Source organism: Mauremys mutica, chromosome 2 (assembly GCF_020497125.1).
Source record: "Mauremys mutica isolate MM-2020 ecotype Southern chromosome 2, ASM2049712v1, whole genome shotgun sequence".
Classification (NCBI taxonomy): Eukaryota; Metazoa; Chordata; order Testudines; family Geoemydidae; genus Mauremys; species Mauremys mutica.
In genome coordinates, this window is record NC_059073.1 from 284458771 (window position 1) to 284473513 (window position 14743).

The 14743-nt window shown below is 48.0% G+C and overlaps 1 protein-coding gene across 1 annotated transcript in view; it reads left to right on the forward strand.

Annotated features, from left to right (window-relative positions):
• PLCD1 (phospholipase C delta 1) overlaps positions 1-13831 on the forward strand; it is a 90397-nt gene extending 76566 nt beyond the window's left edge. Inside the window, exons 10-15 of the mRNA XM_045006847.1 lie at positions 389-545; positions 1134-1250; positions 3437-3615; positions 4583-4715; positions 11263-11412; positions 12607-13831. Coding sequence (XP_044862782.1) covers positions 389-545; positions 1134-1250; positions 3437-3615; positions 4583-4715; positions 11263-11412; positions 12607-12698 — 828 coding nt within the window. The 3' untranslated portion in view covers positions 12699-13831. The remainder of the gene's footprint in view (positions 1-388; positions 546-1133; positions 1251-3436; positions 3616-4582; positions 4716-11262; positions 11413-12606) is intronic.
• The last annotated feature ends 912 nt before the right edge of the window (positions 13832-14743 follow it).

A 14743-nucleotide genomic window follows, 5' to 3' on the forward strand; every position in this document is an offset into this window, starting at 1 on the left:
GGGGCACGAGCATCCTCCGGCGCCAGGAATAGTTGGCGCCTATGGCCAGACGCGTGAGCTGGGTAGCAGCATGCAAACACCAATCCCACAGCCATCCTGAATTTTTTCTTAACTGGAATGAAGTTTGCCTAGACCAAATGTGCAACCAGGAATCAGCCTGTTCATGTGGTCAGCGTTGAAAGCAACCTGTTCTGGGAGAGGAGGGGAAGCCGGGTACAGTCCAGTTGCATTAAAGGTTCTGGGTGTTAAAAACTGGGGGATCCCTCTGGGAAGGAGACAGGAACGAGGCCCTGGTGTCCTTCGCCGGGGATCACTGGAGTGCGTGCACTGCGCAGTTGGGAGGGCGTGTGTGGAAGAAAGGCCAAACCTGTTGCTTTCTTGTCTCCAGAGCGTCAAATTAAAGCTGGCCAAGGAGTTATCGGACATCGTCATCTACTGCAAGAGTGTCAACTTCCAAGGCTTCGACAACACCACCTCCCCCCGCGCCTTCTACGAGATGTCGTCCTTCACCGAGAGCAAAGCCCAGAAACTGGCGCAGGAGTCAGGTACGTGCCTCCAGCCTTGTCAACAGGCTTTGCTCGTCCCCTCCTTGTCAGTCCCCTTGTTCGTGAACCCACCCATTCTGTGCTCGCTTCCTTCTCTGGGCTTTCCATGTGACGATTCGCTTTTAAAGGCAAGATGGCCAGAAAAAGAGAGTCCTCTCCTACATGAGTGGTAGCGCCTTAGCAGCTAAAAACAACGTAGCATTGTCTCTCTACATATAAATGGCAACTTCCCTCCCTACCCCACCATTAAGTATTTGTGCTGCTGTCTCCTGGATCTCTTTTGTAATCCATAACTGGTACATGAAGGGTATTTTAGCCAGAGCAGCATTTTATGCTCCTTAAGCATGGTAGTAAAAATCTTAAATAGATATTGTAATGTGGTGGTGGTGGTGGTGTGGGCGTGGGTGTGAGAGAGAGAGAGAGAGAGATGTAGGTACACCACTGCAGTCGGCTGGACAGAATTATTTCAGCTATGTCTCCCAGCTGGGTTAAAAGTTAAAACACAGGCGAAGACAAGTAAAGGAGCTGCCTAACATTAAAAAGGAATAGCAATAGCACAAATCACTCAAAGGGTGTTTGTTTCTCTAGGAACCAGTTTTATTCATCACAACATCAGGCATTTGAGCCGGGTCTATCCTGCTGGCTGGAGGACGGATTCTTCCAACTATAACCCAGTTGACTTGTGGAACGTTGGCTGTCAGATCAGTAAGTGCAATTGAAAGCTACCAGGTTGCAAATTGGACCCAGATCAACAGGGACCTAAATGTTGTTAGTATCTGACTGACCTGTGTGTGGCCTCAGTCCCTGAAGAGAGGCTAAGAACTGATTGGGCCTGGAGACTGATCAACCCTGTAACCCAGCACGCTGATGGAGAAGATTATTTATAGACCTGGTCTGTGGTAACTCACCACTGTTGGCAATAGAGCACATCACACATGTTAATGAATGTTTTGCTCACAACACGCTATGCTATGCAGGTTCTTATACTGTGCTTATCGCTGTAGTCTCTCATTCTAGTAAACACATTCTAGCAATGCATTAAACATCTGTCATGAGTTTTGTTTTCTGTGAGAATAGTGAACTCTTGGTATTCGTGTTTAACAAATGGAGAACATAGAGACAGAAGATACATGCCCCAGGTCAGACAGAAAACCTGTGGCTAGCCAGGAATGAATTTAGAGTCCCAGTGCAGTGCTGTAACTATGAAGCTCCATACTTCCTCATTTTCTGCAGCTGCTTCCTGTATTCAAAGCGTAATGTAGGTAATGTAATTGTGTGTGTTCCATGCCCAACCACTAGAACAGTCTTTCTCAACGACCGGTTCCTGGCCTGGCATTGGTTCCTGAGATCTCCCTGACACAGTTTAGGAAGGCAGCAAGCCGGTCCCTGGTATCAAAAAGATTGAGAAATACTGCACTAGAGGGCACCAGTATGTATCAAGAGCCATAGTAGTGGAGGAATATAGTGTGGCAGAGTAAGAAGCAGCAGCAGCTGAATAAGCAAGTCGGTTATTTACCCTGCTGCCTGTGCCTTAGCTTATGAGTTCCTGGGTACAAAAGTAACAGATCTAACACAAAGTAGCGATCTTTTAAAATTCCTGGAACACTGAAACTTTGAGGAGATACGAATGTTTCAAAAACAAATTGTGAAAACAAGAGCTTCATGAAGCTACTCATGAAATAAAGTATTTTTGCCCATTCCATACCCCCATAAGGGAAAAAATGGTCCAATGGTTAGAGACTGCACTTGAAGGTCTGGCATTGTGGGTTCTATTCCCAACTGCTGCTGTGACCTTGGAGAATTCACTGAGACCAACGTTGTTACACACGGGTGCTGAAAATTAGGCACCCATGTCCATATTTGGGCACCCATGTAAGTGGGCAGATTATGTTGCATTTATTTGTGTTTTATTTATCGGTGAAAAAATAGAGGTGTGAATGAGAGGATCATTTTTGTCTTTAATTTTTGTAGGGCACTTAGGACTTGGTGGTCATGGTGGAAAACCAGCTGAACATGAGCTCCCACTACAGTGCGGTGGCAAGGAGCGTTAAGACGCTCCTCAGCTGTATAAGCAGAGGACTATCGAGTAGAAGCAGAGATGTGGTATTACCTCTGTATGTGGCACTTGTGAGACCACTACTGGATACAGTGTCCAGTTCTGGTGTACACACTTCAAAAAAGGTGTTGATTACCTGGAGAGGGGCTTGGAAAAGAGCTACCACAATGATTCGAGGTCTGGAAAACATGCGGTATAGTGAGAGAGTAAAGAAGTTCAGTCTATTTAGTCTAGCCAAGAGAAGGCTGAGAGGTGATTTGATCAGTCTATAAGGCTCAGGTCCCCAGAGATATGTGGGTTTCTAAATACCTTTGAAGATCTGGGTCTAAGTAACTACATGGAGATTTCTGAAAATAGAGAGCTTCTTAATCTAGCAGACAAAGGCCTAAAAATCTCTGATGGCTGGAAACTGAAGCTGGATAAATTCAGACTGGAAGAAAAGTGCAGTTTTCAGTGAGTTAATTAGCCATTGAAACAACTTACCTATAGACATGGTGGGTTCTTCAGCACTGGAAATCTTTTAACCACTATTGAAGGTCTTTCTCAAAGATACTCTCCATTTTAACCTGACGGTGTAGTCTCAGTTTAGGAATCACTGGGTGAAACTCTGTGTTATGGAGGAGGTCAGACTAGATGGTCAGGATGGTCCCTTTAAAGTCTGTGAAATCCTCAGGTGAAAAGTGCTCTAGGAAGCAAAGTTTATCACTATTGTGCTGCAGATCACAAAGGCAAATCTTTATATGCATGAAAGTAGCTATATTCTGTAAAAATCACTATAAAACCAGGTGTGTTGGCTTACAGGAAGGTGAATTTTATTTTATTTTTTTTGTTCCAGTTGCCTTGAATTTCCAGACGCCAGGCCCAGAAATGGATATTTACCAGGGTCGATTCCAGGACAATGGGTTTTCTGGGTATGTCCTAAAGCCACGCTTCCTTCGGGACAAGCAATCCAAATTCAATCCCAAATCCATCACAGAAGGAGCCTGGTGGATGCGGAAGAAACTCCAGATTAAAGTAAGAATTGGAATAGGAAAATTGTAATAGCAATGCCAACTTTGTGTGCTTCTACTGTTCTAAATTCTGCCACCTCTACCCACACTGAGCAGTACCTTCACAGGCCCGATTCACCAAGATTGAAACGCCTGCTTAAGTCCAGCTCTAGTCATCGAAGTAATCAATCATGTGCATGAGTCCCATTGACTTCAGTCTGAATCGGGGCCTCTGCGAGAATTCCTGTCAAAGTCAAAGGGACTGCTCACAAAGTAAGGCGCCAGTTCAGCAAAGGCTCACGCACATGCTTAACTTGATGCACAGAGTAGTTAATGGGATTATTCAGTGTTCATAAAGTGAAGGAGACGTGTAAATCTTGGTAGGATCTGGGCCTATGGTACTGTAAGGTCTGTGGGGCAGGGGCTGTCTTGGTCTGTGTTTGAACAGTGCCAAGCACAGCGGGGTCCTGATCCGTGACTGCAGCTGCTAAGACGATCACAATTCAAATAATAAATGATGATCATAATGCGTTGGGGTGGCAGAGCCCAGCTCACGGAAAGCACTCTCTTTTCTTGACGTCGCCTTCTTGGTTTAGTATAAAATGTGTGAAAAGGATAAAACAAGGGTAGTCAAGGCTCATAGGTCAGTATTTATTGTTATGGCTACAAGCATTTATTTGGTAAACATCCTTCAGTTTTGGTTCAGGGGATAAATCGCTCATCAGCAGGGGTCCATTAGGAATTCCTTCTCCCTGCCCCTTGCCATGGCTGGTGGAGCGTTGCACAGTTGACCAAGAACACTGTGGCCTTTTCACACCTTTCCCCAGAGCATCAGGTGCTGGAGTCAGGATGCAAGTTTTGCGAGAACGCAGGTCTGACTTGCTATACTGGCTGTATTCCCAAGGGATATTGCCTTGAGAAAAGAGACGACAGTTTTGCAAATCAAGGCTCATCCTGAACGTGTGCTACTGTCCCCTCTGCTTCCTCTGCAGATCATCTCCGGCCAGCAGCTGCCCAAGGTGAACAAAAGCAAAAACTCCATTGTGGATCCAAGGGTGACAGTCGAGATTCATGGGGTCCAGCGGGACAATGGCAAGAAACAAACCAAAGTCATTGAAAACAACGGTAAGAGGGATTTCTGCATCACAGCTTGGCTTCCCACGCCATCAGAGCATCCCACGGACACGCTGGCATGGTTTCACTCTGTGCACAAGTAATGTAATGTAATTCACACCCCAACATGCTTTCGTGCGATGACATCCTCCAAAGTGCAGCTAAACGTGGCCTCCCCTCACCTACCCTGATGTGCCCACCGGCAGGTAGAACAGCTCATGGGACAGAGCAGCAGGCTCAGCTCTGGACCCGCTGCCATGCCTCTGCTCCTGGGTATGGACAGTGAGCCAGATCCTGAGCTCATTAACAGTGGTGCAAAAACAGGATAATTGCATGGATTTGTTTCCGTTGGGCTCAGGCCTCAGTAGCCGTTCAGAAGGAAAGAAATTTCCTCTGGAGGGATCGGCCTGTCCTTGGCCAAGGAAGCTACTATGGGGCCTGCTCTCAAGCCTGGAGAGGATTCACGAGAGGCCACAGTCGTATGCCTCTGCAGTGGCTGTGCCACCCTTCCCCTTGCCCCTGGACTTGTCTGCTGGGGTCTGTCCACAGAGGGTCCCCTCTGTACATGGGTCTGGTGGGAATGGTATCACCCACTCAATGGGCCGTACGGATCGAACCATCCTCCTCACAGCATGGTGCTTACACTCTTTGATGGGACAGGGTGGGGAAACTTGGGATCTGTCCTGTGGATAAATACAGGACTTAATTCACCAGGGAAGCCAAACTGGCACCTTTCACCAGTGCTAAATTCACATCTATCATGGACGTCTAGGACGGGGAGTCTCAAACTGGGGGTCAGGACCTCTGAGGGGGTTGCAAGGTTATTGCATGGGGGGGTCATGAGCTGTCAGTCTCCACCCCAAACCCCACTTTGCCTCCAGCATTTGTAATGGTGTTAAATATATAAAATGTGTTTTTCATTTATAAGGGGGGGGGTCGCACTCAGAGGCTTGGTATATGAAAGGGGTCACCAGTGCAAAAGTTTGAGAACCACTGCTCTAGGAGGAAGGATGAAAGGTCTTGTGGTTACAGACTGTGACCCCGGAGAGCCAGGTTCAATTCCTGCTCTGCCACAGACTTCCTCTGTGACCTTGGGTGAGTCACTTATTCTCTCCTACATGCAGTTCCCCACGAGCAAAATGGAGATGCTAATACTTCCCTCCTCACAGGCTGTTGTGAGGATGGATCATTAGTAACAGTGAAGCTATCTGCTTCTGCACTGACGAGGGCCATATAAATACCTAGAGCAAGAAATAACTTTAGATTCCTCTCCTGCAAGACTAATCCAGGCAGTAAATAGCTGTCAAATCAACATGCACATTCCTCACAAAGACAGGGAAAGATGCCGCTCACAACGCACACACACAGACTACACTATTGTGTGGCATCAAAGCCAAGTGCATGTAAACACCATCCACATTTTCTTCAGGGCGAGCAGTATTTCCCTTTTCCTCCTTTCCTTCCTTCCTGGTTTAGATTTCAGTTAGTAAAACATGGCCCCGCTCCAGAGGTTCTTGTCTGTTTCCTTTCAGTCACATGCTTGTGGGTTTCGAACCACGTCAGTAACTTCCTCGCCAACTTCTGCCCTGTGCATGTACCATCACAAGGCCCGGAGCTACAGGGCTGCTGGGCACCTACCGCTCCTGCTGACTTTAGGGGAGTTTACTGACAGGAAAGTTTACAGAAACAGGGACTTTTCAGTGAATGTTGCGACATGGGAAATTCCAAATTTGTTGGTGTCACTATTTGAGCTGGAAACCTGATACAAGTTACATCAAGGGCTCTGTCCTGCATAGCCCTGAGGCCCAGATCCTCAAAAGTATTTGGGCCCCTAACTCCCATCAGCACTTAAATACCTCTGTGGATCTGAGCCTGAGTGCCCTGAGCTTCCATTGAAATCAGTGGGATATTCTCACCCCACAGGAGTGTTATCACCTTGCAGGAACAAGCCCCAAATCAGGGAACAGATTCAATGGGCGCTGGGAATGCTTGGGATTTCTGACTGTTACCAGGTAGGGTAACAATGTTGAGCTGTTGCTTTGCACATGCAAATCCCCTAGTGACCAAAGCGCAGTCTTGGGGCTAATGCTGTCAAATCCGCCCAGGACCAGTCAGTGACTATCTTGCCTTCCCACAAAATCTAAATGGACCAAATGCCGGAGATTAGACCTTAACTGTTAGCGCTGCCTTGTCTTGTGACATCAAGGAAGCTGCTCTCCATAAACAAGCTATGACGATATTGACCTTTAACCCTGTCATTGTGATGCCCAGCCAAAACATCGCAGGGAATGGTTCTTAGATCAAAGGGTTGTAGATCCATGCTGAGCTTTCTGGAGCACATCCCTCACTGTTCCTCCTGCACCTGGGAAGGAGATGGATGACGTGTCTCTGTGGACGGTTGTGTGAAAGCAGTGCTTCCTGATGAGTTCATATAGGAGTCATCAGCTTAGTAGCGAAGGCTCTTAATTCCCATTAGGAGTGAATAAGAGGTGGGAGTTGTGTCTCTGAAAATCTCCTCGTAGCACATGTCAATTATCTATTTACATATATTTTACATTCACGTCAGCTCACAGTTTTGCTGCAAGGCTTGTGACCTTGTAGTGTTTTTTCACAGTCCCTCCCAGCTCCTGGAGTTATGTGGTTACACAAGACTTTCAACTTTCATTAGTAAGGAGTAAGTGGCTGAGCCCTCGTCGTTGCAGGGCAGAGCTTGGAAAGATGATCCGAGTGTGCCCTAAGGACTCAAACCAGAAAGCAAAGAAGAAGCCCCCCCAACTTTATTACTTTTAAAACCTCTCAGGGGTTTTAAGCCAAACATCAGGATTTTTTTGGATCCTGACTCATGCTTTTTGAATGGTTGGGCCTGGCAATACTGATCCTAGTTCAGGCAAGAAGGGGTTCAGAAGTGCGTTTGTTCAACTTAAATGTCCCATTTAATGCCTTTGTCTGATGAGAGCATCAGACTGAAAATGGACTACCCGCAAATGTTCCCCTTGTGAATAGTATTCCCAGCAAACCACTGTGTCTCTGAGGCCCAATTCTGCAATGCTCTCAGTTCCTGTGCCCTTCAGTGGATGCTGAGGGCACGCAGTGCCCTGCAGGGGTGAGCCCACTGTTTGCTTCGCTAGAGCAGGCCTCGCCCAGAACCACTGTCCTCTGAACAATTTGTATAGAGCTCCGCTGAGTTTTGAACAGGATGTTCTATCCATCTCCTTGTTTGTTTCTTGGGAGTGGCTTGTTTAAACCACATAAACAAACCGGCTGAGTTGAGACGTTCTGAAGTGTGGTTGCCTCTGATCTGATTAGCCCGTTTGTTTCTTTGTCAGCTGCTCAGCTTTGATTTTGTGGTTCTGATCATCTGGTCGCAAGATCCCCATCAGCAGTAGAAATGAGGCTGAACCAAAGCCCAAACCTGAATGTCCCCAGCTCCAATCAGTGCCCAAATCTAGTGTTTGGGTTCTGGCCTCTGCAGCGTTGACGGGATGAATGAACGTCCAAAAGATCAGAGCTTTGCTTCAGATACTCCTCCGAAACGCAATACTGCAGTACTTAGCACTTCTCGGCCAGAGATCTCACAGGGCTTTACTCAGGCAACAGTATCCTCTTGTTACAGATGTGGAAACTGAAGCCCAGAGCGGCTAAGGGCTGGATTGTGCCTTTTGGCAGGGTCCTGAGCCTTGCTAGGAGGCAGCCACACCACTGAGGCATAATTCCCTCTCTGCTTCACTCTAGCTTTGGGGGTCTAGCAATGTGCTGCTGACCCAAACCAGCAGCAAACTCTGACACCCCCTGCACCAGCACAGCTGTAGGGTCAGCACTTTGTGAGTGGAGCCAAAGCTCACTCCATTCGCCATCTACTTGCTCCTGGGTCTGCGTAGCTGACCTGAGTAGCGCGTGCAGGGGCGTTCGTGCTGCCCCTTATCCCACAGCACTGATGTGTCGTCCAAGTCACAAGGTAGCCTCCGTGATTTACGTAACGTCAGTCAGTGTCAGCTGGGCAGGAAGCGTCTGGCTGTCAGCCTGGGTCCCTGTGCACTCCCTCATCTCCAGCTGACCCAGACCTTTACAACTGATCAGATTGGGCTGGAGAGCTTGTGGGATCTCTCACCGGATCCCCAGACATTGCGGCTTTTGCTCAGGCTGCACTATGGCCAGAGCAGCCTCTGTTCTTCAAACAAAGGGTGATGTGTGATTTGAGTTTGATGCTGGGAATTTCAGCATCCAAAAGAGGGGGTGGCTCTTGTGTTCCTCACAACCAGATTGTCCATTCCCGTGAGGATGGAGAGAAACCCCAGAGGTACCACCTTGGGCTCCAGATCCACTATTCAGATCTGGGGTTTGTTCCAGCTCTCTGGGCCAGTTTTGACCTCCAGAGCCAGATCTCAGGTCAGCTAGTGACCAGCCCACCCTCAGGGACCAGGGCTGCGTTTATGATAGGGCTCCTCTCTGCAAAAAGCTGATGGATTTTTTGCCCAGGTCTGTTTTATCACTGGAGAGTGGAGATGACTGTGATCCCTTCCAGCTGCGCTATTTCTTTTACTAACTGGTAAATGAAACTTCAGTAGCTCTTTTAGTTAAAGTGGGTCTAACAAAGAAAAGCTGCAGCAGATCTCAGTCAGTTTCATTGCTGACTAAGTGCTATTGTTTGTATGCAGAAAATAAATCCCAAATCAAAAACTATAAACCAGTTGGGCAGAGACCTAATCCTATTTCGGGCAGAACTGCTTACTCAGTCCGTTGGAGCTTTGCCTGAATCAAGACAGCAGGGCTGGGCCTGTTGAATTCTCCCTGGCACTCAGGGCTGTTCTCCTGAACAGTTGCATTTGTTCCTGTTCATCTTAGACCAGAGGTGGGAAAACTACGGCCCACGGGCCACATCCGGCCCGCGGGACCGTCCTGCTCAGCCCCTGAGCTCCTGCCCCGGGAGGCTCGCCCCCAGCCCCTCCCCTGCTGTTCCCCCACAGCCTCAGCTCGCTCGCTCCACCGCCGGCGCAAGGCTCTGGCGGGTGGGGCTGTGAGCTCCTGGGGCAGCGCCGCTGCAGAGCCCAGCCTGACCCAGTCTCTGTGCTGCGTGGCAGCGGCGTGGCCCGGCTCCAGCCGGGCAGCGCGGCTGTAGTGCCGCCAGCCACCGGTGCTCCAGGTAGTGCGGTAAGGGGGCAGGGAGCAGGAGGGGTTGGATAGAGGGCAGGGGAGTTCGGGGTGATGGTCAGGGGGCGGGGGTATGGATAGGGGTTCGGGCGGTCGGGGGAGGAACAGGGGGGTTGAATGGGGGCAGGAGTTCCGGGAGGGCAGTCAGGAAGATGGGAGGGTTGGATGGGGCAGCAGGGGGCAGTCAGGGGCAGGGGTTCCGGGGGGCAGTCGGGGGACAGGGAGATGGGGTGGTTGGATGGGACAGGGGTCCCCAGGGGGCTGTCAGGAAGGAGTGGGGGTTGGATGGGGTGGTGGGGGGCAGTCAGGGGCAGGGGTTCTGGGGGCAGTCAGGAATTAGAGGAGGGGTTGTATGGGGCAGCGGGGGTCTGGGAGTGGTCAGGGGACAGGGAGTGGGGGTGTGTGGATGGGGCAGGGATCCCAGAGGGGCCATCAGGGAACGGGGGGGGTTGGGGCAGGAGTCCGGGGGGGCACAGATGGGGGGGGCAGGCCACGACCCCCTCCCCTAACCGGCTATCCATACAATTTACAAAACCCAATGCAGCCCTCAGGTTTGCCCGCCCCATCTTAGACTTATGTCCACATGGGACAACTGCTTTGCTGAATTCAGCAGCAGTTTGCATCTGAACCACCCATTACATCATTGGAGAAGTATCCTGCTTCTTTTAAAAAGAAGCCCTATGAACCACAATTTGGGCTTGGTCAGGTAGCCGTGCCGTGTACTCACAAACAGGTAGGTGGGTAATTTTGGATGAAAGAGGGATTTTCTCTTTCCCCTTAAGATTTACCTATTGAATTCCTGGGGTCAATTCGGAGAATACTTGTGCAGCACTGGACCTGCCGATCTTTGCTCACCTTGGTAATCTAGTTGACATCAACACTCAACAGGAGTCAATGTTGGTTATTCCCAAATGGGATTTTACAACCTCTGAGTCAGTTCACCATGGAAAGGCTTCTGCAGAGTACCAAGAGGATAAGGCCAATCCCCCACAACTAGACGAGAGCCACTGGGTTCTTGTTGCAGCAGAGGGGACTCCATGAGCCAACGTATGGTCAGAAATGCCACAGTAGAGTGAAAACGCTTATTTCAGTCCAATTGTTTTGTGGTTCACATTGTTCCAATCAGTTCATGGATTTCTAGAGCAAAATCTGGACCTCACTGAAGTCAGTGGCAAAACGCCCATTGATTTCGGTGGGACTGAGATTTCATGCATGGGTTTTAAGGCCAGAGCAGACCGTTCTGATCAGCTGGTCTGACCTCCTGTGTAATGCAGGCCAGAGAATTCCACCCTGTGATTCCTCCGTCAAGCCTAATAGCTTGTGCTGAGCTGGAGCCTATCTGCCAAGCAAGACATCCCGTCTTGATTTCAGCTTGGCATGACTGGTTTTATTTTTCTTCGCCCTTGCTCAGGGTTTAACCCAAAGTGGGATGAAGAGTTTGGATTTGACATTGACGTCCCTGAACTCGCTCTGGTCCGTTTTGTGGTGGAAGACTTCGATGTATCAACCAAAAACGACTTCATTGGACAGTACACCATCCCCTTCACCTGTCTAAAGCAAGGTAAGGAGCTTTGTCTGGAGCAGAGCAAACAACACCGGCTCGGCCCTTTAAAAACAAGCAGTGCCCTAGAGAGGCTAACAGCCTGGGTTTTCCCACATGACCAGCTGTTACCCTGGGACCACCAACTGCCTGAGTCTTTGTTTGTTAGGATTAGGGTAGCGTGGCCTCCAGAGACTTCCCTTAAAGGCCCAGCATAAGCCATTACATTGACCACTGCGGAACGGTGTCATTGTTTTGGAGACCCGAGTAATACATTGTAAGAAAGATGCTGGGAAAACACACACGGTGGATTCACTCGCAGGCGTGCAGCAGGAAGCAGGATGTGGTTTGAGCATACTCTGAAGTGAAGCAGCTTCACTTCAGCATGCTCTCGGGCTGCCTCGGAAAGGCCAGGTGCTACAGGAAGCAGTGGTGTTAATGCCGAAGGCAGTTCACTTCCGTCAGGGTCAGTACGGAGCCAGTGCCTCAGGGGCACTCTGATACTAGTGCTGCCGTCTTTGCCGGCACAATACGAACCCAAGGGTCTGAACACGAGTGATCATGAGTGATCTATTGTAAACGTAGTGGGACCAGACCCAGTTTCTGGTCAAATGTGAACTCTGCCCAGTGTATTCCTAGCAACGTAATAAGCACTGTAATTAGGGGGTGGATAAGTAGGGACCTTTAAAAAATATCTGGATCTATTGTTTATGGAGTAGCACCAATAGAGAAGCAGTGATTAGGGCAGGGTGGTAGTAGTAGGATTCTTGGTTCCTATTCTTGGCTCTCTCACTGCCTGTGAGCCACTGGGCAAGTCACGTAAAGCTAACGTATTCACTGAACCAGCTAATGCTTGGTGAGGGCTTTGAGACCCTCCGATGGAAAGAGCTGTAGAAGCGGTGGGAAGTGTAATTGTGGAGCTATAACATCTCACTGGATTGTACCATAACACAGTGCACTGGTGTACCTGTTCTATATGGCCCAAAGTTAAAGCTCAGGGAAGGGGAAGACTCGGGCGTAGGAAATGGAAGTGATGTGGGAGGGTCACGCTTTAGCATTGCCGTAGAAATGCCCCTAGTCTGCGTATAAAAAATAAGCTGCTCTCTCACATCTTTACATCCAAGCCCATGGTGTTGCGTGTAAAACATTCAGAGTAGCAACCACGTCGTCACTTGAAAGTGAGCGTTTGTGTCTGTGCGTTTTTCCTCATTCCAGGCTACCGCCACATTCATCTTTTGACCAAGAATGGGGACCCGTACCCATCAGCCATGCTTTTTGTGCACATCAATATTCTGGACAATAATTAGAAACAGCAGCGGAACCCATCTTTCAAGAATCAATGGACACCGCTACAGACTAAAAATGAACCGAAATCTGCCCTCATCCCTACCCTGCGCAATCCCCAGTGCTGTTGGAAGAGGTATAAGTCAGTGCAGCCTGACTCCCGTGCTGCTAAAAATACCCTTTGTTTCTGTACACACCCTCCATTCATTACGCTGAAACGATTCTGACACTGCTGTTGAGATTTTGTTAATAAGACTATTCAACACGTTTTAATTTTTAATGACTGGTAATTCTTATTTTACTCCTATTTTTATAGAGCAGTTTAGGGATTTTAAATGAATTTTCGATTTAGTGAAGGGGGTTGTGTTTGGTCACTGGAAGGCAGATGTGACACTTGGATCCTTGTCATTGTAAAAGTGCACATCCAAACTTTGTATAAGCAATATACGGTGGACAAATAAACCGTGATCCAAAGGCCAGTGACGTCAGTGGACAAATACCTGTTGGCTTCAGATCAGGCCCATACGCCATTCTTTTAAATCCTAAATTGAGGCACAGTTCTGTCCTCTTTACTACAGTATAAAAAGCTACACTGCAAAGATCACCTTTATTTTGTAATATGATGAAAAATACGTGAACACTACTCCACGGGTGTGCTGTTTGCATCCAGCATGAACAGGGCTGAGTCACATTCTTCAAAGGAAAGAAGAAGTTGTAAGCGGGGGAATTCTTTTTTGAACACATGATGACCACAGAGACTTAATTTCACAGAAGACAATGTAAGTGTATTAAACTGAACGTATGGAAGATGGTTGTTTTTAAATATAATCTGTAAAACATTTTCAGTGTGTACGGAAAACATCTTTTTGAAGAAGGAGATGCTGAGAAAAAGGCGGTCGAAAGAATAATTTTAAATGTTTAGCTGGTTATTATTTGACTGGATTGAACTGAACATCACAGCACAGTAAAAACAGGTAGCAGCTCTCTGAAAATGAAAGCAGAAAGGTGTGTGGGTTGTTTTCTTTTTTCCAAAATACAGCTACAGAGCTAGAGGAATAATGTAGAGAGAAAATAATATATTTTCAAAAATTGTCCACACTTGTGTTACTGATCATACTTCAGACTATTAAAAATGGAAGCATTCTGAAAAAGAGCTGATTTATTTTTCATCCTCTCTCCCCTTTGGTTACTTCTTGTAAAGCACAGGGGAAGAATGTAAGTCTTGTCTGTTTCATCGTCCATATTTAGTCAGTTTCACTTTGTTCTAATGCATGACACAAGAAGAGGCCCAAAGCAATTGGGTGAAGGAGAGATGTCAGTGTCTCTTTGAGTCCTGTTCCACTCACTCCCCCACACTCCCGGGGCCCAAAATAGCCCAGGTGAGTCACCTTTAGCCAACACAACAAAACCCCGCTATTCACTAGGCTTCTGGTGGAAGATGAATTTTGCTGCAGTGTTTGCTAGCAGATACGTGAACCTTTCTTCTGGACACGCTGCTGTTGGCTGGTGTTCTAAACCATTAACTGTTTGATTGTTGTTTGGGGACTTCGGCTTTGTGTCTAAGCATTAAAAATACCCAGCCAAACCTTTACTTTAAATTAGTTACTAGCAGCTAAGGGAGCACAAGTGCTAGTGACAGCAGTACAAGCAGGTAAGATCTATTTCAGCATAGCCTTGTTTTCTACAAACATAGTATATTGCTACAAGAGCTAACAGCTTCTTAGCACAAGGGCTCTTTGATAGCATGCACTCACGCTATAGAGCTCTCCCTGTTCAGGAATACCCTGATTCCACACGATGCTTTACCTAGCTGCTTACCAAAACTTCCCAGAGCATAGGCCCGGGCATCATTTTTATAGGTAATAAGGGTAATAATTGGAGATATACCAATCTCCTAGAACTGGAAGGGACCTTGAAAGGTCATCTAGTCCAGCCCCCTGCCTTCTCTAGCAGGACCAATTTTTGCCCCAGATCCCTAAGCGGCCTCCTCAGGGATTGAACTCACAACCCTGGGTTTAGCAGGCCAATGCTCAAACCACTGAGCTATCCCTCCCCCTTTATAGTCTTG